The 26,542-nt window shown below is 38.8% G+C and overlaps 1 protein-coding gene across 10 annotated transcripts in view; it reads right to left on the bottom strand.

Annotated features, from left to right (window-relative positions):
- INPP4A (inositol polyphosphate-4-phosphatase type I A) overlaps positions 1 to 26,542 on the bottom strand; it is an 89,768-nt gene that overhangs the window by 47,044 nt on the left and 16,182 nt on the right. For all 10 annotated transcript variants that reach the window (XM_014960255.1, XM_014960254.1, XM_014960258.1 and 7 more), the window contains 5 exons: positions 5,492 to 5,554; positions 3,198 to 3,416; positions 2,310 to 2,354; positions 701 to 819; positions 469 to 585 (listed from right to left, as the gene is read on the bottom strand). In XM_014960255.1, coding sequence (XP_014815741.1) covers positions 469 to 585; positions 701 to 819; positions 2,310 to 2,354; positions 3,198 to 3,303 — 387 coding nt within the window. In that variant the 5' untranslated portion in view covers positions 3,304 to 3,416; positions 5,492 to 5,554. The remainder of the gene's footprint in view (positions 1 to 468; positions 586 to 700; positions 820 to 2,309; positions 2,355 to 3,197; positions 3,417 to 5,491; positions 5,555 to 26,542) is intronic.

The following is a 26,542-nucleotide window of genomic DNA, read 5'->3' as shown; positions in this document are numbered from 1 at the left end:
TCAGTAAGGGAACAAATGTTATCCCTGAACAAAATGACTAAGGTATCAGGGCAGGGTGATTTCTGGAATTTTGCATCTCTGTTGAAAAGGTCTGTTCCATTATGGGCCAAATAGGCCCAAAATTTTGGCACAGGCTAGAGGCCTCAGTTAGGAGTGTTAGATCCCATTCATTATCTAGCTCAGTAAAGAGATCCATAATGTAAGAGAGCAAGTGACAGAACCTCTTAATTTAAGTCAGCAGTTTCCTAATCTGATGCAGACAAGCCTTATTTGAGAAAACCGGCAGTGCTCCCCACTGTGCCAAGTCCATCTCACAGCATTTCTGTACCTCCTTCCCCTACCCATCTTGCCTTCTATGGGACTAGTGCTGCTACCCCTTTGCTTTCTTGCACAAAAATTACTACTTTTATCTCCTTGCCTCTCTTGTTCCACACTGACTGGGCAGGCAACAGAATAAAGAAAACTTACTGTTCCCTGAGATCTATCTTTGACGTCATACACGGAGAGTTTGATTTGTGTCATCTGATTGATAAGAGAGTCTTGGAAAAAGGCAATGCTGCTTAGAAAGATAGGATTACTTGTTCCCTGTAATCATAAACAAAAAAGGCAAAAATTAATGCAAGGTGGTATTTGTTAGGGAGAAACGTTTCCTGTGTTAGCTTCAATTTTAAATCTACTCCAGGAGTACCTCTCCACTTACCTCAATAATTTCTGTCTGTGCATGCTTTGTCCAGAATGCCTGAGGAGGTGTAGTTACACTCACTGCTACAAAACTATTTGGTTTTCGATCTAGCGATGGAGTTAGCAGCTCACTGCAAGCTTTAGGTATGCAACAGAGAAATAAATTTAGATTCAGGATCTTTTCCATATTGCTGTAAGACTACATTTTTATAAAAGCTTATTATATACCCTGAGCAATAAAGCCATGAAGGGTCTAATACTCTACCACCACACTATAAAGGCAGACATCACTCACCCTTGTGCATGCAAACGTGCAATCAGACCAGCCTGGCTCCAAGTGTAGAGCTGTAATGTAAACTTGTTCCCTACAAACACCTGCCTATCCACTCCCCTGGCACAGCTCATTAGAACAGTCTACATGCATAGGTTTTCCTCTGGGAATCTCATGAGCATGGCTGCATTTGATTTGAAGTCACGCTCTATTAAGCCCATTACCAAACGGCATTTTGCCATGGAGAGCCAATAGAAGTGCTTGAACATTGATCAAGCGGCACTACTATGAGGATAACCAGCTTGTAATTGCAAAAGGAGAGCAATTTATTTCTTCTAAAATGCTATTGTGAGTTTAACTCCTGGAAGGGACTATGGTGAGTAGGAAACAACTACCAAAAATCTCAGTGAGTGACTCTCCACAATTACATTAAACTTCAGAGCCAAATTCAGTCTAGCTAGATAAAATAACTACAGTGTCGTCTGACTCTGCTTCAGCTAGATGCAGAAAGTTAATTTTGAAATTTACCTGGGCAAGCAAAATGTTTAAATGTACACTAAACAGCTTTGCCGTTCTAGATATTTTTAATTCATCTGAAAATATTTAAAGTAGCTTATTCAGCTTTGTGGAGTTCTTGTTAAGATTATTATTCATAACACAATTACATACATCTGATAAAATTTTCTAACTTTTCATTTCAAACATACTGTTAAGAGCACAACCTTCCAAACATTAGTCCACTATTAAAGACAAGAAAACCATGCTGCTGTTGAAAATGTGGACTGAATTTTCATGAAGAAAATATTTTTCACTCACAACTCATTCTTCAAGTGAGGTGAGTCAATGTACAAGCTTTTTGTCCAAATTTAACCATCTCAGGAAACAGGTTACTTTGTGTCTCATATTATCACTTGACAGCAAAGACCACAGGAAAGAAGGTATCTGTAATAGTTGGTAACTTAGAAACTATTCTGTCCTAAAATGGTATTTCCAGCAGATCTTCAGTTTGCTTGAAGACCTGAGTTGCTGATATACTGAGACTGAAGACAGTTTCACTCTATCTTCATGTAAACAAAATAAACATTTTTAAATAACACTCAGATAGCAAACATTTAATATTTTATAGGACAGATGTTTTAATTACAGACTTTTAAAAACATAACAAAATCAAACTGCTGGGTTCTTATCAAAAGATACTGTACAGACAGCAAGAAAACTTTACCACATCTCCATAAAAATGGAAACAAAATTTCAAACCTTACTATGTGAAAGGCACTACAAGATCAACAATAAAAAACACACACACATACTCAGTAGCACATATAATCAAAATTAGCATAAAAACCACTAAGCCTACCTAAACTGAACTCTAAAATAGGCTCATCTGGATCCTGAATGTTTCCTGTAAATCAGAAAAATTAACACAAGGTTAGCCAAACATTGCTGTCATGTGAATCCTGAAGTTGTAGTCATACAGAGAAAGAAACTAAATTTTACAGAAGAAAAAAAAAATTAATTTAAGGATCCATGACTGGTATTTAAAATATTTATCAGCTAATATTTGATCTCTAAAAATGATTTGAAAAACCTGAGATGATCTCATTGTATAAAGCATGTTAAAATATGTAAAACTATGCAAGATTATATGCAATATGGGAATATAAAATGCCAAATCTCAGTAGAAAACAACAGGATTAAAGCCACTTAGTGTCTGAACCACTATTAACTCCAAATTATTCAATCAGATATATCTCCTCTGTGATCAGTGAATAGGGAGAAGTTTGAAAGTACCTGTCTCTCTCACTAATCAAAGAAAAGCCTCTGCGGGTTACAATCCTAATTTACTCACCATTAAAGATGAGAGAGATAATTCTCAGGTCCCTAAACTCTCTTGAAAATTTTATACAATGTCAAACAAGGAGGTTGCCAAGACTCTTCCTAGACCTTGACATTCTTTTGTTTTTTTCTTTCCCTGTTGCTCATTTTTGACTGATAAACATAACTGCACAAAACGTAGCTTAATTTTTTTTTCTTCCCTCTCCAATTTTCATGTTTTGGTTATTTTAAAAATGGTAAGTTTAAGATTTTTTTTTTAAACTCTTTAGTATAATTCCTTTATCTCATTCTCTCCAAGTAACCAGACACATCTAAATCCTCTAGCAATTAAACAAAAAAACCCCCAATGTTAGTGCAAGGTAGGTTCTGAAAGTAGCAACAGAGCAATAGCTGACATGAAGGTACATACCTGCCAGAGAAAGGCCCACCATATCAGAGGTGACATCAATGGTGGAGGCCCGTTGCACAGTGCGGGATTTTGCACCATGGCGGGGACTGTGTTCTCTTGCTGTCATTTTGTCATGAAGAGCCCTTCTTCTCTTGCTGCTTGGCTTTACTGATGTTTGTCTTGCAGAGTAGCAGAATGCAGCAGGTTGTCTCCAATTGCTATTCCTCTAACATTACTATGCTAAACAATAAAGAGAGCAAAAACACACATTGAAATTTTAGGTCACTATCAGCTCCTGTTCTTTTTAACAGCAGCAAACCTACTGTCATAAAATTGCCTCGGGTCATTCAAATAAAAGGCTCAAAGCACATCCAATGCACAATAACTCAATTTGCATGTACATCTGTAGCATTTTGCTGCAAATTGTTGTAGACTGTACCACAGGCAAGAAAGCCTCTTCTGTCAGAGAATGGGGGTTGAGAGAGACTTGTTAACAGACCAGCTGCTCTTCTCCTTTGTCTAAGTTATTAAACCATCCTTAATGAAGTTTCCTGGTATTCATAATCCCTTGGGAGCACAAGTAAATTTGTCAGATGGGGACTCTGTCTGCAGAGGTACGACAAGGGATAAGGACAAAGGGACAATGGGTCGGCAGAAAACAGAACAAAAAGGCAAGATATGTTGTTAGTGTCAGCACACTGTGTCATTCCAGGCTTTACTGCTATGAGAAGGGGATATTGAAAACTATAAATAAAACCCACTGGGTCAGAGTGAGGCTGAAATTCTGGGAGGATGATGTAAAAAAACAAAAAAGGCAAAGGGGATGCCTGTTGCTGTGGCACATGGCAGTGCCTGTGCTTTTTCTTCACTTTATCAGTGAAGTGAACTTTAACCCTACACTTTATCAGTCTACAGACATCCATGACAGTTGTTCTTCCCCTCACTGCCTATAAAGTGAAATGTTACGGTAGGAAAGAAACCCACAGCTTACAGAAAAATTGGTTACGTTGTTAAATGTGGTGCTTTTGGTTTGGCTGGTAAATTTGAATATTCCTTCTGTCAGCCACATTAGCACTGTAGTTATTGAACTTCTGTATTTGTTTTATGCTATTATGAAGGCCTTCAAATGAACATGCAACCTGCTTAACTTAAGTCTCTGAATTTAACTAGTCAGCATCTCCCTCTGGAGGATTTCAAAAGAATCTCCCTCTCTCCACAGGGAACTCAAACATCTTCTTAACTAGCACTGGTTCACTGGACATTGAAAATTCAGAAGCAAGTTAAACATCTAAGACAACTGAATTGAACACAACCCTGGCCATCTACATGAGCTTAGGAATGAGATTTTAAATGGGGAGCTCATTCTAGGAAAGGAGGAATGTAGGCCATGTCCACTGGATGGGCCAGTCTGTTGCCACTTAGAACTAATGATTTGTCTTGGTGATTCAGGTCAGGTTTATACACTATAATGTCATAAACCAATTCCAAATAGGAAAAATCAGAATGCTTGAGTGGAAGAAGCAGAATTTGAGAGCTCTGAACATCCTATCCCTAAAAGCTTTGAAACTCAACGACAGCATATAAAACAACACCCTGTTTATAGATACAAATTGTGATAGCCAAAAATGAGAGCAGGCAGTTTTCCAATTCATATGGAATCACAGAATAGTTGGGTTTGGAAGGGATCTCTGGAGTTCATTGAATCCAAACCCCGTCTTCAAAAGCAGGGTCATCTAGAGTAAATTGCTCAGGACTGTGTCCAATTGGTTTTGGACAAAAGTTGACCTCTCTGGCCAAGCTGGTTGTTCCAAAGTTTGATCACTCACAGTAAAAAAGCACGGGGTTTTTTCCTTCCTTTTTTTATTTTCCTTGGTTTGTTCTTTATGTAACATGATGTTTAGCGGTTTGTAAGTCCATTAAACCTAAATGCCTAAAGAAACAGAACACCTCCAAAATACGCTTGCAGAGAATTAGACAGGATGCCACAGCCCCTTCCCCAAAATCTTACAAATACCTTATTAGAGAATAACTAACATTCACATAGGTACAGGTCAGACAGCAGTTAGGTTAAAGAGTCCAGTTGTTTTTCAGATAAAATCCCTGTAGCTGCTGACATCCTTAAAAAGGGTCAATCCTTAAGGAGTTAAAATAGGGACAGGTATTTTCTTTGTTTTGTAAATATTTCTATTTAAATATTACTCAGTGTAATAATTTTCCAAGTCTCTCTCTTAAGTTCTCAACTATTCATTTAAATTGCAATAATAATTTCTCACCTAATGATACTCTTTTAATTTACTGACACTGATCATACTTACAGAGGGCTCTTTTCCTCATGTGTGGAGGGATTTTGCATATCGTAACATCAGTTAAGTCCACATCTAAAAAATTAACAAAATAATCGGCATGAATAATCAATCTTTCTACACAGCACAAATCACAACCATCAGGCAGGTATCATTCCCAGATTAACTGTAAATTTAACTTCTGATTACTAGCTCTCACAATAAAGTTTTCTGAAACTAGAAAAAGAGTATCATCCTCTGCTGGGCCTCACCCAGCACTAGTCATAGCAATAGCCAGTCAGAGCAGGAGCACAAAGAAATAAGCTTATGCTGAAAAGGACTGACAGCATTTAGTGAGTGGGCAGAATAGCTAATGTGTTTACTGAAAGGTCTGGTGCTATAAAGAGAAAGGAATGTATATGATATGTTTAGTATGAGACAGCTTTCGTTACTACGCTTGCTTTTCCATAGTTAAACTTTCACAATTTTGCTGTTTGGAACTTAAAACTGCCAATGTCAGGAGAAAAAAAAATCCTGAGTCAAAACACAGAATTTCAAAGGATCAGGATGTAGGACTCTTTCTCCACTGGGTGCAATTACTATGTAAGGTAGGCTTTTACGAACAGCTAGCAATAAGCATATAGGAAAAGTGACTTATTTTTAAATCTACGTGTTAACTGAAGGTTTGCATTTGCTAGTGGTACCATATCATTCAAGTACAGTTGCCATTTAAGACCTCCCATGCGTGCCATACTACAATAAAAGAGATGGGAAAGTCCAGTCTGGGCTTTTTGATTTAATTGCCAGCCCTACCAATTACCTAAGACTGCTTAAGAACATAGTGATGAGCTCTTAATGCCTATGGAAAGGGTTTTATCTGATCTGAACTGCATAGGAGGCAGGTATCTGATCTCAACTCACTGCCCAGGTTCTCTGTATAGTCAATGGTGAGACACAGGCAGTTCCAGTGAATGAGTCACCATTTTCCAAAGTAGGTGGGATGAATCACCCCACGAAGATACCTTTCTCTCTCTCTCTAATTATAGAAACAATTTACATGACTAGCTTAGACCTCATGCTGCAGCTGGGCAAACTGGATCCCTCCCACAGTTGTGCTAGCTCAGGCAGGGATGACTTCCCTCTATTCTCTGCATAGCCTGACACACCTCAATGACAGCTCCTCTGATCCTCTCTTGAATTACAAGCACTTCAATCGTTATAACTTTACAATCATGTTTTTTGATAGAAATCAATGGAGGTATGATTCCTACCAAATTAAGCCACCAGATAGTTTCATTAGATGCTATAAAAGGTTGGTACCACTCCCGGAGCCAGCAATCCCAGAAACGCCAATCTTTCAGCAATTCCAGCATCCCATCTCCAACAGCTGTTTCAAAGAGGATGCAATGAGCTTTAATGACCATGCTTCAGAATCCAAGGTGAAGTATTGGATTAACCCTTTCACTCATGGCGGCAGAAGCCGCTCAAGTGCAGAACATAAGCTGAAAGGACAGCAACTTGCAGCGAAAACCTGCTAAAACTGACACTGAGTAAGAGCTATTTTTTTTCAGTCTCATAAGTACTTCACTTTTCTCTTTCTCATTTAATGAATGTCCTGAATCTCACACAGATCACAACAACTGGAAAACTCAGAGCCATGGGCTTGACACCTTGAGTCAGACTCTTTCTTCTGGCCAAACTCGTGGGGGTAGCAACACAGACTAAGCCTAGAGCAGATCCATTGGTTGACAAAAGAGTTTCATTCCCCTTTAGGTACACCTTGATCTAGGACATCCCACTTACCATGGCCCTTGGTAAGGTAAAAGAAAGTAAGTAGTGCCAGCATCCATTATGGACTTTTGCCTCCGACTGAAATGACTTCCCCACCAAGAACATGCTTGGCAGATGCTAGTCCATCAGCTCCACAAAGAGCATGTATTTCCTCCTCTCAGTGTACACCTTAAGTCTAGGTTTCCCTCATAAGCTGGTTCAATGTTCCCCTCTCCCACCGACCAGAATCTTGATTACCAAGGACAAAAAAGTAAGTTTTCCCTGTCACTCTCTGAAGCCCTCATCAGAATTCTGAGCAAGTGAGTGACCTGGGCATGTTGAACTGGGCATGTTTAGTTTGGAGGAGGCTGAGGGGGGAACCTCATTGCCCTCTACAACAACCTGAAAGGAGGTTGTAGAGAGGGGGGGTGTTGGCCTCTTCTCCCAAGTGAATAATGACAGGACCAGAGGAAATGGTCTTAAGTTGCAACAGGGGAGGTTTAGATTAGATATTAGGAAGAGTTACTTCACTGAGAGAGTGGTGAGGCACTGGAACGGCCTGCCCAGGGAGGTGGTGGAGTCACCAACTCTGGAGGTATTTAAGAAACGTGTAGACATGGCACTTTGGGGCATGCTCTAGTGCCCAAGATTGTTGGGTTAGGTGTTTTGTTTTGTGGTTTTTTTCGTGCTTGGTTTTTTTTGTTTTTGTTTTTTGGGGGTTTTTTGTGTGTATGGTTGGACTCAATGATCTCAAAGGTCCCTTCCAACCATGAAGATTCTGTGATTCTGTGACCTCATCAAGAGCAGGGCAAAGTCTTCCACAATAAAACGAAATAAACTACCACAAGATATAATGAATGTATTTGTGCAGCGTGGAAATCCCCAAATGCCACCTTTCAGCAATATTTAGATAAAAGGCCATTTCAGCAGCAGAAAGTAGCTTTCTTTCTCTTTGCTTTTCTGTTCACCTTCTCCCATTTAGTCCCACTTAGTTATAGAGCAATCTGTAAATCGCAAACTTCTTGACCCTTCCCCACTATGAACTTCAGCAAACTCAATTAATCTAAAAACCTAATTTTACCTCTTTAACATATTTGAGTACTTTTAATAGAAAACCGCAATTTAGGCCAGTTAGTTCTTTGTGCAAATTAAGACTATTTGTCCATATTCACAACTGAAATACAATTAGCATTCTACTTAATTAGATATCCTTTTAATTTCACTTGTCATCACAACACTTCTATTTCTTCACCACTCCTATAAGCACAAAAATATGCACACCCACAGGTGGAAGTGAGCATTTGTAACACATGTTTGCTAACTAAAAAGGAAAAAGCACAGCTCTGTTTCACTTTTCAGAACAACTTTTATCAAGTTAAGTACAGCACAATGGCACGGAAAATGATAAGTCTTGCTACAGAGCAGTACAACCCTCTCAGCCTCCCACATTGTTTTACGAACAGAAACTGAAACAGCCTACAAATGGTCTTTACCCTAAATTAATCTTTACTCTCTTCACAAGAAACGTGCTGGGTACACCATGAAGTTTCCTGTACACAGGATGACTTCTCATCAGCTCTTACACTACCTATACAGACATGGAAAAGTAAGAACAGGGGACATATTTTCTGTTGAGAAGTTTGGACTAGAAACACATTTCTGCATTTGATGGTCCTTTAGACACCCTCCCAAAGCCTGCCTCTTCTAAAGCAGTCTTTCATCATAATCATGCTGCTCACAATGCAGAAACAGAGATTAATCCCCTCTCTGAGCTGCTCCTGCTGCAGGAAAGGGTGGGGTAGGTGAACAAAGGCAGAAAAAAACCCACAAAGAAACCCTAACAGTTTATGATCTGAAATGGAGATGAACCAGGAACACCTTAACATTTGCTAAAGATTTCATACCGCTGTGTTTACAGACAGTTGGTAGGAAAATACCCTCCAACATACAGGCAATGAGAGACGGGAACCACAGAAGACATGGAGGGATAAAAGTACTGAAACTAGATCTGTAATTGGAAGTTTTGGTCAAGCCTGGATTACAACAAAAAGTCTTGGGAACTATGTGATCTATCTGCCTATAATACTCATCCACTTCACAGACTAATGAGGCACTAATTAAAGCTAGTGTATTCTAGTGAAAACAACCCAGGAATCACAGGCTACTGTTAGCATTGTCTTCTATGTGTTTGATGGGATCCCACATTCTGCTCTGAAACCACTGAGCTTCACCTGTCCAATGGCACTGCGCTCCAGGGTCACAGTCTAAACATTATATATTATATTATTATTATTATTATATATTATATATATTCCTAACATTATATTTTCCCACATGGAATGGATGTTCTGTTAGGCCACAGGCACACCAGGAAAATCTCCCAAGCACTCTTCATTTTCACATGGCATTGCTCTGACTTGCTCTGATTCCTACACTTACTATTTAACACATTTGTATAAATTAAAAATACACAGCAGCATTTGAGGAAAAACCAGAAATGCGTGAATTCTTTCTCTAACATACGTGTTTTCAGTAAGACATAACTAATTGATTCAGGAAATGAAACAATGTCAAGTATTTAGAAAATTTAAAATAAACATTACTGTGGGAGTAATATTGCACAAAGGCTATTACCAGGATCTAGGCAGCGTAGCAAAACTCGAGTCTTATGCTATTAATACAGATCTGCTGATGCATATTTCTCTATCAAGATTTGTTTTGTACTCCTGTACTGTGTTTTGTGTGTGTATTTCTGATCCATATATCTTGTTTTTCTTACACAGTGCATGTCTAGACTATGCCTAGACTATGCCACGATACAGGATGTCTTTTCAAATGAAATCATTCTTTTTTGGGTCCAGATATCTGATTCCTTTGTGCCGCTTTCATTTCTTCTTCCTGGAATATAAAATTATTCGTTTACCCTGATTTTTCTAAATCAATGGGAGAGAGGGTTGTTGGAGGCCAAGATGCTGACTGCAAGGCTCTTTCCTGGATTCCTTTTGGAAGTCATGCAAACAAGCAATGGGATGCTGACAGTTTGGAAGCACAAGCGTTCAACTCCACACAAGCCAACAACAGTCTATGCTTCCCACCATTGCTCCCATTTTAACACCTCGGTGGGGCAGCTGTCCCAGTGAAAGGAATCCTTTCTCATGCCAATCCTATCCTGTTAACTGTGGGTTAAGAGACCGATCACTCTGTAAAATATAACAGGGCAGGGAGGGGTGTGTGGTATGTGCTGCTTCAGTGTCTTGACAGTTCCTGAGTATTTTCCTGGACAATCTATTTAGACAGCATGCAGACCCCACTTAGCTGGCCCTGTCAAAGACTTCAAACTCATTCAGAAAATCCTGTCCAGATTCCTAGGATCTGGGTCAAAGCCCCACAACATTTGGTTTGCTTTCTTCCCAAAGTCGTGAGGAGAAACTATCAACTTTCACAGAGTGTTCTCCACCAGCCAAATAAAGTCAGCTGTGGCCTAAGATGACAGCAAAAAAGCAGTAGGGCTGGTAGGTTTGAGGAATGATGGATTGCTGAGCTGCTTCTCAAGAAGTGGTAGAACTCAAGACTAAATGGAGCAAAATATATGGCTCATCAGCTGTCAGCCATTAGCTATGCCTCGAGACAGACACTGAAAGAAGAAATAAACCTGTTTCTGAGTGGGCCTTGAGCAAGCTGCAACCTTTATATACTCAAAAATGCTTATACATTCAGAAATTATTCAGGAGTACAAGCACTGGGAAAAAGCAAGAGGAGACTCAGAGATGACAAAAGGGGTCGTATTGTTCTGTGCTTGCACTGCCCAATGCAGCAGGCACGCTCTGGGTAGGCATATGTGCTATCCCAGTTCCTCCCTGTGCCCCATACCTCCCTCCCATGTGCACACACAAACACATACACATCATCCCAACCCTTCACAGCAGCTGTATTCTGATCAAGGCCAATGAGAAGAGGAAGTGGGAAATTAAGTGACAAGTGTCTGCGATATGCTAATTTTTCCAAGCTTTTCTGCTCTAGGCAAGGAACTGCTGCAAACACCTCTCTTTCAGAAAAGGAAGCCGCGATTTCACTTCCCAAAAAAGCCAGAAAACATCAAAAAATACTTTTTCAGACGTCTCAGAACTTCACCATCTGCCCATTGCAAGTCACAAGGAAAGACACTACTGATGCTCTTCAAAAAAACCAGGCTAAGACAGTAATTTCAGAGAAACCGACATTTCTACACTTCAGCATCAATAACATAGTTTATCTTTAGTGACTGTGCTGATAAGAATTATCAGCACTAGATAGTACATCTAGAATTCAGGTAAGGAAAAAAATAGGAAGATGTAAGCAAGGCCCAGTGAAACAGTACACAGAAAGCTGTAATTGTACCAGGAACATAATTAACCCCGCTGGCCAACATATCCACTTATGTGTTACCTGGATTTGAACAGAAGGTACACTTCACCACAACTGCAAAAAGCAAAGTCCACATCACGTATAAATGGAACTGTTGCTAATAGGATCTGCCAATATCATTCACTAAATGGATTCTTAACTTGTAGCAGAGCTACTGAAACACAAACATGTGGGAAAGATTACATGTATTGACAGACATGGGTCACTTTAAAACATAGTGGAAAAATATTTGGAATATATTGAAACTTGTCATATTTGGTTGCTAAATTTAGAAGGCCTAAATCAGTAGAACAAAACTGGAATAAATAAAGTATGTCACCTATAAAAAAATAGATCATCAGTGGCTTGCGTGTCTTTGAAGTGACCTCATAAGATACACCAAGTATCACTGAAATATTTCTATGAGTTTGATTATAAATCATTCTCTGATATAAGATCAGCAGATTCCTATTAGAATATCATATTTCAACAATTGTCTCCTACTTGTGAAAATTCCCCTAAGGTTTCCCAGCTTTGACTATCAGTGTGAAACACTATATTCTTTGCTGAGATGTGATTGAACAAAGGGGCTATTATAGAAAATAAATGTCTTGTAGTGGATATTATGATGCTAGCTGTTAAGACAGAAAGCACAAAGATAAAATAAAGTTTGGAAAGGGTAGCTAAAGGTTACTACTACTCTGATTGGTTTAATGTGTAAAATGAGCAAACATACGAACAGCCATGGACAAATAAAAATGTTGCAGGTACTTACTTAGAAGGCTCACATCTCCTCACTCCAACGTATTACAGATTAGTCTGTTCAGACAGAGAAGGTAGCAAGTACTTGTGTAGCTGCAGTATGCACTGGGCAATACTTTATTGTGCTATATAAAAATTATTTTCTTTCACTCTCATCTACTAACAGACCAAGCGTAATAAACATTTCAGTCCAAAATTCAGACAAAAATTAATACTCCTATATGGTATGGTCATGGATTTCTGGAGTCCAGGGCTTTTAAAAACAATTTTCAAATAATTGTAACCACAATCTACTGGTTTTCGGCAGCTAGTACTGATCAATCTTTAGAACTGACGTACTTTAGTGGGCTTCAAAAGTTTATTTTAAAAAATGACTGCAGCAGGGATGGTAACAACAACCACAAAAAGATATAAATGCTATGCAAGGACAAAGGGCATGTATTAGTGCTGAGTTCCTTGCAGCACAAAGTGTTCAAAAATATGAGCTTAAATGTCAGAGTTTTGACAATTCGCCAAGCACTAACATGCCTTACAAAACTGGTGTGTTACTACAGGCCAAGTTTATCTGAACCTCACTTTTTTAAAAAGCAAATTTCGCACGGATACAGAAAAGCCTGAAAATATGAAGGATGCATCCCAAATTACTTTCCGTTCTTAGAGTTCATGACTAACTCACTCTCATGACTGATATATTTGACTCAATTTTTACACGCTGAAGGCAAGCAACAGTGACATCAGCTTCTCCTGATAATTCTTGGTGCCTCCCACTACACCTTATCAGAAATTCATAAGCATGCTGCCTACCTCAGTAGTCAAACCTCCAAGGCAAGGCAGCAGAGATGATGTTCTGCCCACAGCTACGTGGTCTTGCCTTCTGGCCCAGAAGAGAACAGGTACGTGCACTTCAGCCACACAAGTATAGAGCCCACCATCACATCAAGGCCCCTTTCAGCAACAGGTTAAACTTAAAATACTGAACTGCATCCCCGTATAGGCACAAGTTTCTACATCTGCTGTCTCTGCTAGAGAGGCAATACCTTCTGGGTAAAGGGTGGGATGAAAAGCTGAATATAAAGTCTGGGTCAGAGCAAAAGGTTAATCAAGCCTGGAGTCCTCTTTGACAGCAGGCAACCCAAGAGACAAACAGTATAATGAGCAGTATTGGTATTTTGTCAAGCATCTCCAGGTTTGCACTCCCAGATCCAACTGACAAGTACCCTAGGAACTTTCTGAGCTGCGTATCACACCCAGACCTCCACATTTAGCAGCTGGTGGTAACACAACAGCTACTAAATTACCAGAGCTCGTTGTTGGCCCTTGCAGCACTGTTACTCTGTAGCTCTGTAATACCATATTGCCATCACTAGTGACTGGCCATAAGCCTTGTAGGGGGGCTTGCAAACCCAGATGACTTAGGCTCTTCAGGCTTGCTTTGTCTGAGCTTATCTTGACCTGCCTGCAACTTTATTTTAGCCTGCAATTAAACTTGATTTAGTTGTAACAACAATTTTTCCAACCGCCCAAATGCCTGTGGCAAATTTGTTTTTACTTTTGTTTATCTTTGCATGGTACCATCATCACTACAATTCCAACACAATGATGTAGTGTAGAAAAATACAGGCTTGGTATGATAGCAGAGGACTTGAGAAGTGGAGACACAGGATGGAGAGGAGTATGAACATGGGATAAAAAGAGATAGGGTACAAAGTTGACACCTGGAAACACTGTAAGGTCCCTTCCAGCAGACAGCTCACCCACAGACAGCTCACCCATGGTCACTTAAAGAACTGCAGACTTGAGGCTGGACAAAACTAGCTTTAGAGGTAATAAACAGAACAAAGAAATAGAATCTAACATGTATGTAGGTACCACATAGTGTAAACTCCGATGTAACGTGGAGCTGCAGACCAATGAAGAAAGAGCGAAGTTTGCTTGATAGCAAACATAAAAATGACCCCAAGTGGATACTAGACTGAAGAAGAAGAAACTCTCAACATAAACATCATGTTCCTCCCATCAGCATCTGAAGTCTTGTAGATGCTGGTAACTGCTGAAACACCTCCACATCCCCACTACCAGAATGAATCCACCTTAGGACCCAGAGGAGGATTACAGCAGTATAAATATGTAGACACCTTGTAAGCTCAATGATTTTAATTATATTGTTATTTATTGAGACTTTCCCCTGTACAGAAGCATTCTTTATTCTCCTGTAATTAATAGATCTGAGCAAGCGCCTGGATTAGACTATAAACACTTTAGTAACAACAACAACTTCTTGCCTTTAGATATGAGGTGTGTTTCATCTTTGCCCATAAAAGAAGATTTTAAGTGCAACAGCACAGATGTGGAATTTAGTGCCACTCTTCACTGTTTACTTGTACTAGCAGATGCTGTTGTCATCTACTGTTTTAGGAGAGAAATTTTTGAACAGTTGGGAGCACAAATTTTACTGTTTCCAGCTTCTTAAGGTCATTCAGATCTCATCTCTACAGCTTCATTTTTAGAGTTTTTATAGACTGAAGATGCAAGAATGAGAGTTAGACATAACATTTTCAGGACAGTTTGTGATCAACTAGGATAACACCTATGCTTCAAGCACAATCTATTCGCTCCCACTGAAAACATGAAATGATCATCTGCCCACAGTGATGTCACTGTGAATCACAGACATCACTGTAATGTATCTTCGTCAAATAATTTTAAAACAGTAAATGTCATAAATCTAAACTTTTTAACTGTTTGAAGTGAAACAAGCTAGAACTATGACAAAGTGAAATAAGACATTATTAAACTCTTATATCAATAGCTTTCAACCTTTTCTGATTTGAAAACTCCCTGAAAATTTTCCACTGGAAGAACCCTCTGGTATAAGCTAATTTAAAACTACTGATCGTAGGCTTGCTTTCCTCAGTCACTTCCCACCAACTTATTTGCATAGTTCATGGACAATTTAAAACCACCAACTTAAACTTTATAAGAACCAAACAGTTATGATTGTCAAGACTAATTTTTTTTTCATTTTACATTGTTTCCATCTGCTCATAACTACACAAATTATTCACCTAACATTCTAAATTCTTCCGTGTTTGGTCTCAATTTAGAAGTAAATTTGTATTCGGAAAGTGTGAGCTAAAGCCTTTCTGGGCATTTTCCAGTTCTGAAAAGGGAAAGTCTAATAATAACTTGTTTATCCAATTAAGAAAAAAAAAAAAGTAATCTTTTGCAACAAAGAAAATAAAAACAAACTGAAACTGAAAACCTACATGGCAAAAAGTTCCTTATGAGGTACACACTTACAAAAGAAAAACCAAACAGGCAATTTGCTAACCCAAATAAAAGTGAGTTAAAGAAAAATCAGAGCCCGGCATTACCACGGGGAATGAAGCCAGGGACCACTGGTTGACATGCAGGAGACGGGCACTCAACCCAAGCCCTGGAGATCTTTTAATACTGAAGCAATAACACTGTCAAATCCCTATGAAAATTCAGGCTACTAAAGGATGATGCAGAAACAGTGGTATTAGCCTGCATTCAATGTGCACTTTGTTAACTCTTCCATTCTGAACAGCTCTGTGGCTAAGTATCTGAGGGATGGCTCTGTGGTAATACACACACAGATTTTAAGAACTTCACATGCAACCAAAATCAACCAGCTACCAAATTGCATCCTTATCTTGGCTATGAAGTTATCCAAGTGCTAGACAACCTCAGGTAGGCAGCCCCTTTATTGGTTCACACTAATTAGTGTGAAAGCCACAAAAATACTGTTCTCCACACTTCTGCTGTACTACAGGTTTTTATGTAACATAAGCCCCGCAGGTAGTTTAGCTAATTTAAATGATTGGTACTGTAAACTCCAATCTTACAAATGGATGAATCTTTTCAGAGATCCAGAGGGGGTGAGAAGGTATAGAAGTTTGTCTATGCAGCCAGGTAGAAGGTGCAAAAGTTAACATATTTATTACCATTTCCCTTTCTAAAATATGACCACTACACAAATGGGCAGTTTTGCTTGCAGTTAAACTGTCATAAAAGCAAACATAATGAAACTGCAGCTATATCTGCCTTTTACAACTGTAGATAAAATTACATTGCCTGGGAGCGGAAAATGGTGGCATCCAAATAACTAGTGTTAAAACATATTCTGTTTTCCTCCCCAGGTCACTCCTGCATAAGCAAGAACAGAGTTTGCAAACACTTATCCAAATGGATTTTCCTACTGTGATCTGTCATATTGTAAAAGGACTCTTTAATCTGCCAAGATTACAGATCAGAGTGCAGGAGTCAATAGTGAAAGAAATGCTATGAGTTTTTCCTTTACCTCTACAACCACAATCTTCTCAGCTCTCATGTTCAGATTTCACTAACATGAAAACCCACCTCAGGAAAGAAGATATCTTACTCCTTTTGTGCTCTATGATTTCAAAGCCAAAACATTAAGTTAAATATGCCAGTGCCATCTCTGTAGTGATGGATGCAGCTGGACATAGAAAGGATCCTTCCTATTTTGTAAGGCTCCTATTAAGCATACTGATTTTGTCTAGTCTAATGAAAGATGTTTTGTAATGGATGCCAAACACTTATGGGTGCTTCTGGGGAAGGCAAAAAAGGACAGTTTTTAAACAAGACCAAGAAGAGCAGCTCCAGATGACTAGAGTTGCACTAGAAAATCACAAACTGCTTTTACTTTAAGATCCGAAAAAAAATCATGATAATTTTTTTGTCTGTGCTTGCCTCTTCCCCTTCACTGCATAGCAAGATATCCAAGCTCTCAACTACCAACAATCTCAAGTACCAACAAGTGCATTTCTCCATAAAGCTGAATAAATATCAACAAACATATATGGTAAAATACAGTCACTTGAGACCACTCATACCCAGTGCTCTGGGTGTCTGGTTTGTCCATGGGGATCCATAACCACTGTTCCCCGGGTCACTTTTGCTCCCAGCTGTGCTTTCTTGAAAAAACAGCCCACAATAACTTTTTCTTTCCATTTTTCCTCCTTTTGCATCAAATACTATCTGAAAGCACTCCCAGTTTTCATTCTCTGAGAAATAAAAGACTGTGTGGCTGGGTTATTTGACTTTATAACTATTATTTAACCCATCAAAGCAAATGGGTCAACACATATAACTGATTGTTTGTCTGAGGATAAAATGCACCAACAGGCACCATACAAAACAAAGCTGATTTGTCATACTTATGAATCCAAAATAGAAAAGGCTTTTCTTCCTGTTATAATATATGGATTTCAACGCTGATACATAGAGAAATGTCAGGGAAACAAACCAGAAAATATAAAAGTTTGCAATTCAGAAATGAAATGCTACCTTTCAAGCTATTGCTAAGTGCTATACATGTCTGAAATGTTTACAAAAAACATTCTTTCAGAATTTTTCTTCAACAGCCATTCAAGTATACTGTTGCAGCCTTGAACTCGCAAAGAACTCATCTGTTTGAGAGTGCATCAATTAACCTAGAATATTTTGTATTATCTCCTATCTTATTGTTCCAGAGATTAAAAATCCCCCCAAACTCCAACTTCTCTTTTTACTTAGCTCCTTTTTATATAGCCTATGAACTATAAGACTATAATAAACAAAATCAGTGATAACATTTTTTTTTCCACGAACAATGAAAACATGAGAATCACTTATACTGATAAATAACTGCAATTGTATGCCAAGCTTAAACCTTCATAGACTGGCACTTGAAAATACTCATAGCTCTTCTGATAAATGTTCAAAAAAAATCACAAAAAAATCCAGAGAACCAAACTAAACTATTTATATATACATACAGGTAATTAGAAAGCAAGAAACTTCTCTCCCAGTAACAGTGGATAGAAGCAGGACTACATAAAAAATTCGGTTTTGCTGAATATGGTATTCAGCAGAATAGAATGAAGTCTGACTGTTTATCATCTTTTCTTTATTCCCATTACCAACAGGTTATTACCATTATGTTCCAATCACTAATTTGACACTCTTTCATCTTGGTGTTTACCAGTCTTCTTTCCTAACACTGTTACTTTATTTCTGTAAGGAAGGTGGTAATTTTTTTCCTTTCCTAAAGTTTATTCATTTTCTTCATAATATAGTGATAGAGTTCCTGTATTAGCCCAGGCTTATGCACTAAAATAAACAGAATACAGGGAATCCCAGTTATTTAAGAAATATAGGGATTAAAAATATTTCAGGAGTGTTTTCCTTTAGTTTCTGTGGTAGTTTAGCTAGAGAAAAAGTTCCCCTTATCTCTAGACTGAAGACAAGACCTTTACCCCACACCATAAAGCCCAATAACAACTTTTAAAAAAGGAAAATCAACAAAAGGTAGCTCACAGTGGCTGCTTTCCCTCACACCACCCATAAAAATCACAGTTGGTGTCTTGATTCAAACAAGTTCAGCTTCTTAAGTGAGGCCTTGTTCATCAAGTGCTAACAGTCTTCATGGAAGACTATGCTATCCATCTGCATTAATGGGGATATTTTTTAGAAGGAGCCTGTCTCCCTTACGGGATGGAATTAACAAAGAAGAGATTGCCAGCTGAACAACAAAAAATACCCGACCCACCCAACATCTCAAGGTGGAGATCTCCAGGTTTATGGAATGAAGGTCCCAACCAAAGTGGTAGAAACCCCACTATCCGTGATGTTTACAGGAAACTGTACCAAATATGTAGCTTTACACAGCTGGAGTTTCCTCCCCACAACCATTTTTCTCTACACCTCCACTTTGAATGCTTGACAGTATTTGGCAGCTGCCTGGGACAGGTCCAAAAACCACCTTATCCCAAATCACAGCAGATTTGCCTACAGGAAAGTCACCAACATGAACATGCACAATCACAGTGAAAATGCCTCCTTTCAGAAACACCAGATCAATGCTCAAATGTCCCACTAAAAATAGCTTGATCTTAACAGCTGAGCAACAACTTTTTATTCTTTTTTGTTGTTTGCTCATGTTAACATGAGCAAAAATTCAACAATAAAGTACAATTTCAGACAGCCTATTTTTTAAGTGCTTTCAAGGAGAGTTAGTGTGTTTTTTTTTAATATGGAAATTACAGAAAAATCTTGAACATAAATATTCCAAAATGAATATATTTTTGTTTCAAAGCAAAATTAGCATAAACACTTTTGAAGAAGAAATTAATATTCTCTCTGTCATGCTTGCCTACAAACCCCAAAATACCTTGGCACATTTTAATTTTAGTTTTTATAGCATACAATCTATCCAAACAGAAAATATACTATTAAAAGTATAATGACAGAAAGACTCAGCTAAGTTGAAACAATCTTCTCTCTCGTACTACATACAGTTCAGCAGAGATAGAGTTCACATAGACCCTATTTAATTGAACAAAAACATTTCATTTTCTATTACTGTTTAAGAATCCATGTGAACAAATCACCAGGACGGGCTTCACCTTGACTAAACACCATGCTATGAAAAGGTTAAGCAAGGTGTATGCTCTTTGGATGGGATTCACTTCACTGAACAGCACTGAAGTTAAGCAAAATAGGCAACTATTTTCAAAAAAATTACCTTCAAAAGGTAATTCCTTCTGACTTTTAAAGAGCTATCTTAAGAGACTATGAAACAGGATTAAATTTGTACTCCAGCATCTCATGCTTAATAACGATCTACAGCAGTTCTTGGGCAGAGCAGGGAAGTATTCCAAACCTGACACTATTGTTCATTTGTCTCTTCATTTGCACTTCATTTCCTCCATCCCCCACAAAAAAACAATTGTTGATAGAAAGGTTTGCTAGAAATTCCTCATTTCTTTTTCTTTCTCAATAGGAGCACAAGATGCCTTTTTCCTGAAACTTAGAAGCAGAAGTCCCTCCCTGATCATTTCTTCTCCTCCAGAAACCTCTTCAAGTGACATTCTTCCAGTTTTTCTGTGGATCCTTTTAAGTGACGGCCATGCAGGCCTGAGATGCTCCAAGTGTTGTCTCCCAGGAAGAGGCTCAGACAGACTGTCAAATTAAAACCTGAGTTTACTAGCCAGAAAAACATGACTTTTTACTAAATAAAACCTGGAATATAGAAAAACGGCCAAATCTAAACTAGGACAGATTCTGTACTTAAGAGAATTGACTATGACTCTAATAAACAATAAACCTGAAAAAGCACTCACACATTTTCACTCTTACCTTCTCAGTCCTACCTCCTTGCCATCCGTCCGCTCAGACTGTCATTCAAAGCACTGTTTCCAACAGAAAACCCCCCTTCCAAACTATTGACAATCCAGTCCATAAACAGTGTTTTTTCTTTACTCTGGCAATTTTCCAAGTAAGGACTGTGAGATCATCACATAATTGTTTTTACCACAGAACAATAACTACTTAGTACCAGTATGTAATGATTAATTAGGAAGCAGGAAAAAAAAAAAAAGAAAAAAAGAAAAGTCATACTATTCTCTCCTGATATTCTGCTAGGCACTTAAAAACCTCAGAAACACAAGCTAAGCACTTATTACTAAACAAATAACTAGAGAACTAAACATAGCATTGCCAGAAGTACATTAAAAAGGTTTCTCATTGTGGCATTTTCCTCCTGTTATTTTACAGGTAATTCTGCTAAAGAATGACCTGATGTCTTAATCGCAGATAAAGCCATTTAGAGCAACTCAGGGTTTGCAACAGAGCAGAAAGCACATTACTCACCCTTGCTGAAAGAATTAGCTCCTTTTCAAACCTGGTGTTGGGATAAACTAGCATCTAGGCAAAGGGCAGTTCTTCAGCAACACACACTTAAAAGTTTAAGCATTTGTCAAACTAAGGAGATATCTGGGGCAATGGCTGTCACTGACTGTAAGTACTGCACCCATCATTTGTCACTATAGACACGTCAGGGATCTTCGCAATTTTCACTTCAGAGCAAGCTTTTCTCTCAGTGGTCATGAGTTTGCTGCCCAATAGTCTGCTTCTAAGAGTGTCTTTGTCATAGGCTAAACTTAACATGCTTTTGTCCAGCCCTACGAATTCACTTGATGCCTCATTTATCACACCACTTTCCCTGTGCGGAGCAGGGAAACTGCAGGGCAATGCAGTAGACAGCAAGTCTCACACTGTATAGGAGTGATCAAAAAGCATGAGCTGCCAAATAGCCTAAGTCCAAAGAATCCAAGCAATCATTGCTCTTCATAAATCTTTAAGCTCTTCCTTAAACATACATCAAGTATTCTCCTACTGACTACTGACATGTATCATAGGACTATCACTATGCCTATTTGTGTTTGTTAAATATTTCATCTATATGCTAAGCATACACACAAACCCCAATCACTATGAAGCACCATATACTCAGTGCACGTCACCTTTAAATCATACGTGTGGATATTTCTGTTTCTGTATCATAACCTTCCTACAATACCACACTGTCACACATGGACTTTCATTAGTTCTCTGATGGACTAGAGACATCCTGCTTGTTAGCTATCACCTACCTGATACCAGTCATATTCCAAGGCTTCCCATGACTCCAGCAGCATAGCTGCAGCAATTACATTTCCCATTTTGCTAGTCTTCTTGACATATCCAAGACAGCTGTTTCAGTCTCCTATCGTAACATAATTCCTTTGATCATCCCTGCAGCTTTTCTCTGCATCTGATACATACTGAGCTGAAGCTTCTTGGATATTTCAAGAGGTGTTGCACATTTATTCCAGATCAGGTCCCAGCCTGGATGCACCCAGATGAGGTGCCCTCCTTCAATTGGAAATACCTCTCCTGACACTTCCCTTGATCCCATCCATCACTTTCATGATGGTGTCAAATTGACAGACTAGAGACAAACTTGAACCCACTTACTCTCACACAGGCCTTTCTCCTTCGAAGTGTCCCACTGCTGAACTCCCTGTTTGTAGGAAAAGTTGTTGCACTACTTCCTAAGCTGAGGCTGGAGGACCATCCAATTTCAGGCATTCAGCACAGATGCCAGCGTCAGGTGCCTAGGCTCTGTTAACAGTCAAGAGAGAAAGGCAGGAGTTGGGTGCCTAATTAAAAATCTACCTCTTTCCACAGATTATGTAAGAACTTAGACTGCTAATTTTGACACCAAGGTTAAACTCAGTAAGTGAATTCCTGCCAGTGTGTGGCCTGACACGTTGCTGTGTTGAATTCCATCCCTTTAGTATTACCCAATTGTACAATTAATTGTATAGTAATTCTATCTAAAACCATGTACTGGAAATTAATGTCCTCCTCCCATCAGCAATTTTCAATTGCCTATTTTCAATACAGCATGACAACAAAATCAGCTGAACAACAACAAAGCCTCAAGAAAACTAAACAAATCAACTCTCAAAGAATAATTAATCTCATATATCTACCTCCTGTTGTCTCTATTTGTGCCAGTTCTTTGTGTGAGTTTACACAGTTCTTACACTAACCTAATCTTCCTCCACCTTGAACAGTAATTTTGATGCAGCACCATGTTAAATGGTTCAGTAGAATCCAGAGAGACCAGATCTAGCACATTTTTTCTTTTTCTAGAAAAACTACTTTCTTATTAAAAAAAATACTAGGTCAGTCTGACATGACCTATCTTAGCAAAATAGATCGTGCTTCATCCTTTTTCCACTCAACTCCTGTGTCTTTAATTATTCATGCCTTCAAAATTTTTTCTAAGTTTATTAAAGTCAAATTAACAAGCCTGAAGTTGCCTAGATGGCATTTTTTATTTCCTTAGATATATAACATCCAATAGTACCAAGTAATAAAAATCCTCTAAAAAATCTTAGTAACGGATCCATATTTTAATTACACATAAATAAAAGGTACATTTAAGAAATTCTCAGTTTGGCAATTCCCAATACAGCAACTTAAAAAGTCACTCTGACAGCCAGAAAGTCTGACTGCTTTCAGAATACGAGAGATGCAAAAAACCAGATGTTTCTTCTAATATTACAAAAAGCTATGTGAAACGATAAGTAAAATGCCCAAGACTTCCTGAAAGATCCCAAGACTCCAAAACCACAAGATATACAGCAACATATAGCTAGGGCCCTCGTTTAACTTGGTATGGGAAATCATAGTGTGACTCTGCGATGCTTCTGTTATACAAGCCTCTTAAAGGAGCCGGACAGTACCTTAGATTCCCATCATTCAGTGCAATTTTTTGTATTCACAAACAGTTGAATACGTTCATGTAGACCACCTGATTTGTTGGGTCACTCAAGCATGCTACATCTGGAAAAGTTGTTGTGCTGAGGCGAGGTGGTGGAGTCTTTGGAGACATTCAAAACTCACCTGGACATGTTCCTGTGCAACCTGCTCTAGGTGGACCTGCTTTGGCAGGGGGGTTGGACTAGATGATCTCCAGAGATCCCTTCCAACCCTGTATCATTCTGTGATTCTGGGAAAGGCTTCAGGTGCTCAGTGTCTACAAAGGACTTTTAATCTAAGAGATGTCTGAGTTCAGATTAAAGACACGTATTTGAAAATTTCACCTCAGGTATTTAAAGTCCATCTGCCCTGACATCCCAAAAGTTATGAAAAATCATGCACTAAAGCTAAAAATAACTAGAAGCCTTTTCTGCTGTTTAGTCTGCAGAGACCAGCAGGCTAGCAATGCCCCAGTCTGAGGCATACTACCACTGCAGATTTTTGCCTTTTATTACAGTGCTTCAAGCTATTGTATTCCACCTAGCCTTAGAGACCATACAGACAGTTGGCAAGGGTTTGTACTGCACAGTCCTGACCTTTTGATGTATGGAAGTCTGGACTTGAGGACCTGCATGGTCACTTTCTATCTTACCTTCCTAGCTCTATGAAAAATACCACTGGAAGTAGGAAGTGATCCATATCCAAAGTTTCTAAGAATGAAAGTAGGATGGTAGGCAGCTGATTTTGAAGGTTGGTTTAGACGGTTCAGATGTACAAGTGTTAATCCTCCCAGTATGTTTTAGTAAAACAATTATTTCTAAAAGCCTCATAATGATTCTGTGGTAGTTCATCTATGTATCTCCCAAGGATAATGCTGAGATTATTAACAATTAGGTACTGGACATTTTGTAATTTAAACACTGTAACAGCATCATAATTAAAATGCAAACACAGGAGTAAAGTGAGTATGTTACTGAATTGAATGTTAGCTTGGATAGGATAATGTTCCTAACACTTTAAATGCCTTGATGTAAGAGTAGCATTTAATTCCAGAAATCCCCTTAATTTACTTTTGTGCTTGCGCAGAACATAATGCAGGTTAAACACTTGTAAAAAAAGAAACAAAGTAATAACCCACAGATCATTGTAATCTCCAGACAGTTAGAACAGCTGAAATTCTGCTGCTGCCTTCTCCCTGACTCTGTGTCCTCTACAGCTGTTCTCTTTAGCTATGCACCATCATGTCCTCTTACCCTTCTTTCTGTCCCTCTCCCTGCATTCAGGTTCTACTCCATCTGATTATGTCTTCATTTAAGATATTATTCAAACTCGGTCCTTCATCTTTGTCTTTGCTGCTAAAGTCACGGTAAACCCTGCAGACTAGAATCAGCAGAGTCAGAAAAACACTAAACGGAATACAGAATATTATCGAAAGGCCAAGTGCTCCGCATTATGCAATAACTACACATGTAGTTACTGCAATTATACATACCAACCCGGCACGGTGCGTGCAATCAATCTAGCACTAAGAGGATGATGAACATGATGGTCTAAGAAACAGGATCACCACATATTTAACACAGCCATGCATTGACACATGGCCTGCTCTGCATTTTAATATACCTTACAAACTGGCAAGAAGGGAAAAGCAAGAGGGGAAGGAAAAAACTAGTGAACGCTGGTTTTTGTAAAAAAACAAACTGTAAAAGCAGACAGGAAACTTGCAGTAAAAACTAACAGCAACAATCATAAAGCAGTTTGTTGTGCTAATAGCAATTACCTCTCCTTAATCAGTCACTCATGCAGTTTATCCATTCATCAGCTATACCAGTATGTGCTTTAGCAGGGCACATTTTCTGGAGAAGTCACCCAGAGAACTGACTGAAGAGAAAGCAGGGGCTGCTACTTAAAAAGGGTGCCGCTGGAGATAAACTCTATTTTATACACACACATTAAGGAGCTGCAATCAAAAAAAGCTACGTGGAGCTTTACATATGCAACACTGAGTTTGCCTCTTAAGGAAGAAGCCACTAAATCAAAATCAGTTGAAAGAAAATATGCACCAAAATGCCAAGTAAGCAGCCAAACAAAAGTGGGTGGCATTCCCTTTTCTTTCTTTCCTATTTTCTCTTCAGACCTAATCTAACACCAAGCTTCAAATGAGTAGTGGGATTTGTCTATATGGAGTTGATTGCACGGCCAGGGCCATATTTGAGAAACACTTAATTAGGACGATATGCTATCCCTGTAGGGGAGCCCCAAATGCTGTTTTTCCCCAAATGCTGTTTTCCCCCTCTATTGTTACAGATTTATTTGAAAGTGTGGACACAGATCCCACAGGGGAGAAGACATAGCTGTCTTGGGGAAGAATGACAATTCTTTTTTAATTTCTTCAGCAAGAAGCAGCACTGAACTGGATGGAGATGCAGGATTGCCCCAGGCATATCCTTTCCAATGCAGACAATGATTAATAGAAGAAAGAAAGATGGTATGAATGACTAGAATTACTGCAATTCCTTTTAAGTCACAGTAAAGCCAGCTACAGGATCTGACAACACTAATTTGCTCCTGGCAACTTCATCTCTGCCTTCTTGGGATCGAGAAATATCCGTAAGTGCATGCCTGATTCCCAAGTTATTCTTCATTGAATGGTTCAAGATGGTGAAAGGAAAAAATTACACATAAGCCCCCGGAGCATCCTGTTGTGCACTGTATTTCATTTCACCCCAGTTAAATAACCCAGTCCATTGTATCAAGCACTTGTTTTAATATCAGATGTAGGCACAATCACGGCAGCACACCTCTCAGGACTTTTCAGTAATTGATCCTCAGACTGCATTAAGACACACATCTGATACGAGAAAAGAAATGCTGCATGAGAAAGCACATTTGCTGACTCTGTCTGCTTGATCTTACAAATGAGCTTGTTCTCCCTTAGTAGGAGTTGGGGAAAAACATCTCTGAGAAGTCCACTGTTCACTACTGACTCTACTTCAACATTCATTGTTTCCAGAACTCTGTAAAAGGGCACTGAGGGCACTACGTCAG

The sequence above is a fragment of the Calidris pugnax genome, unplaced genomic scaffold (genome assembly GCF_001431845.1).
Source record: "Calidris pugnax isolate Ruff unplaced genomic scaffold, ASM143184v1 scaffold188, whole genome shotgun sequence".
Lineage (NCBI taxonomy): Eukaryota > Metazoa > Chordata > Aves > Charadriiformes > Scolopacidae > Calidris > Calidris pugnax.
Note: the sequence above shows the minus strand (reverse complement) of the source record. Positions and strands in the feature narration are given on the sequence as shown.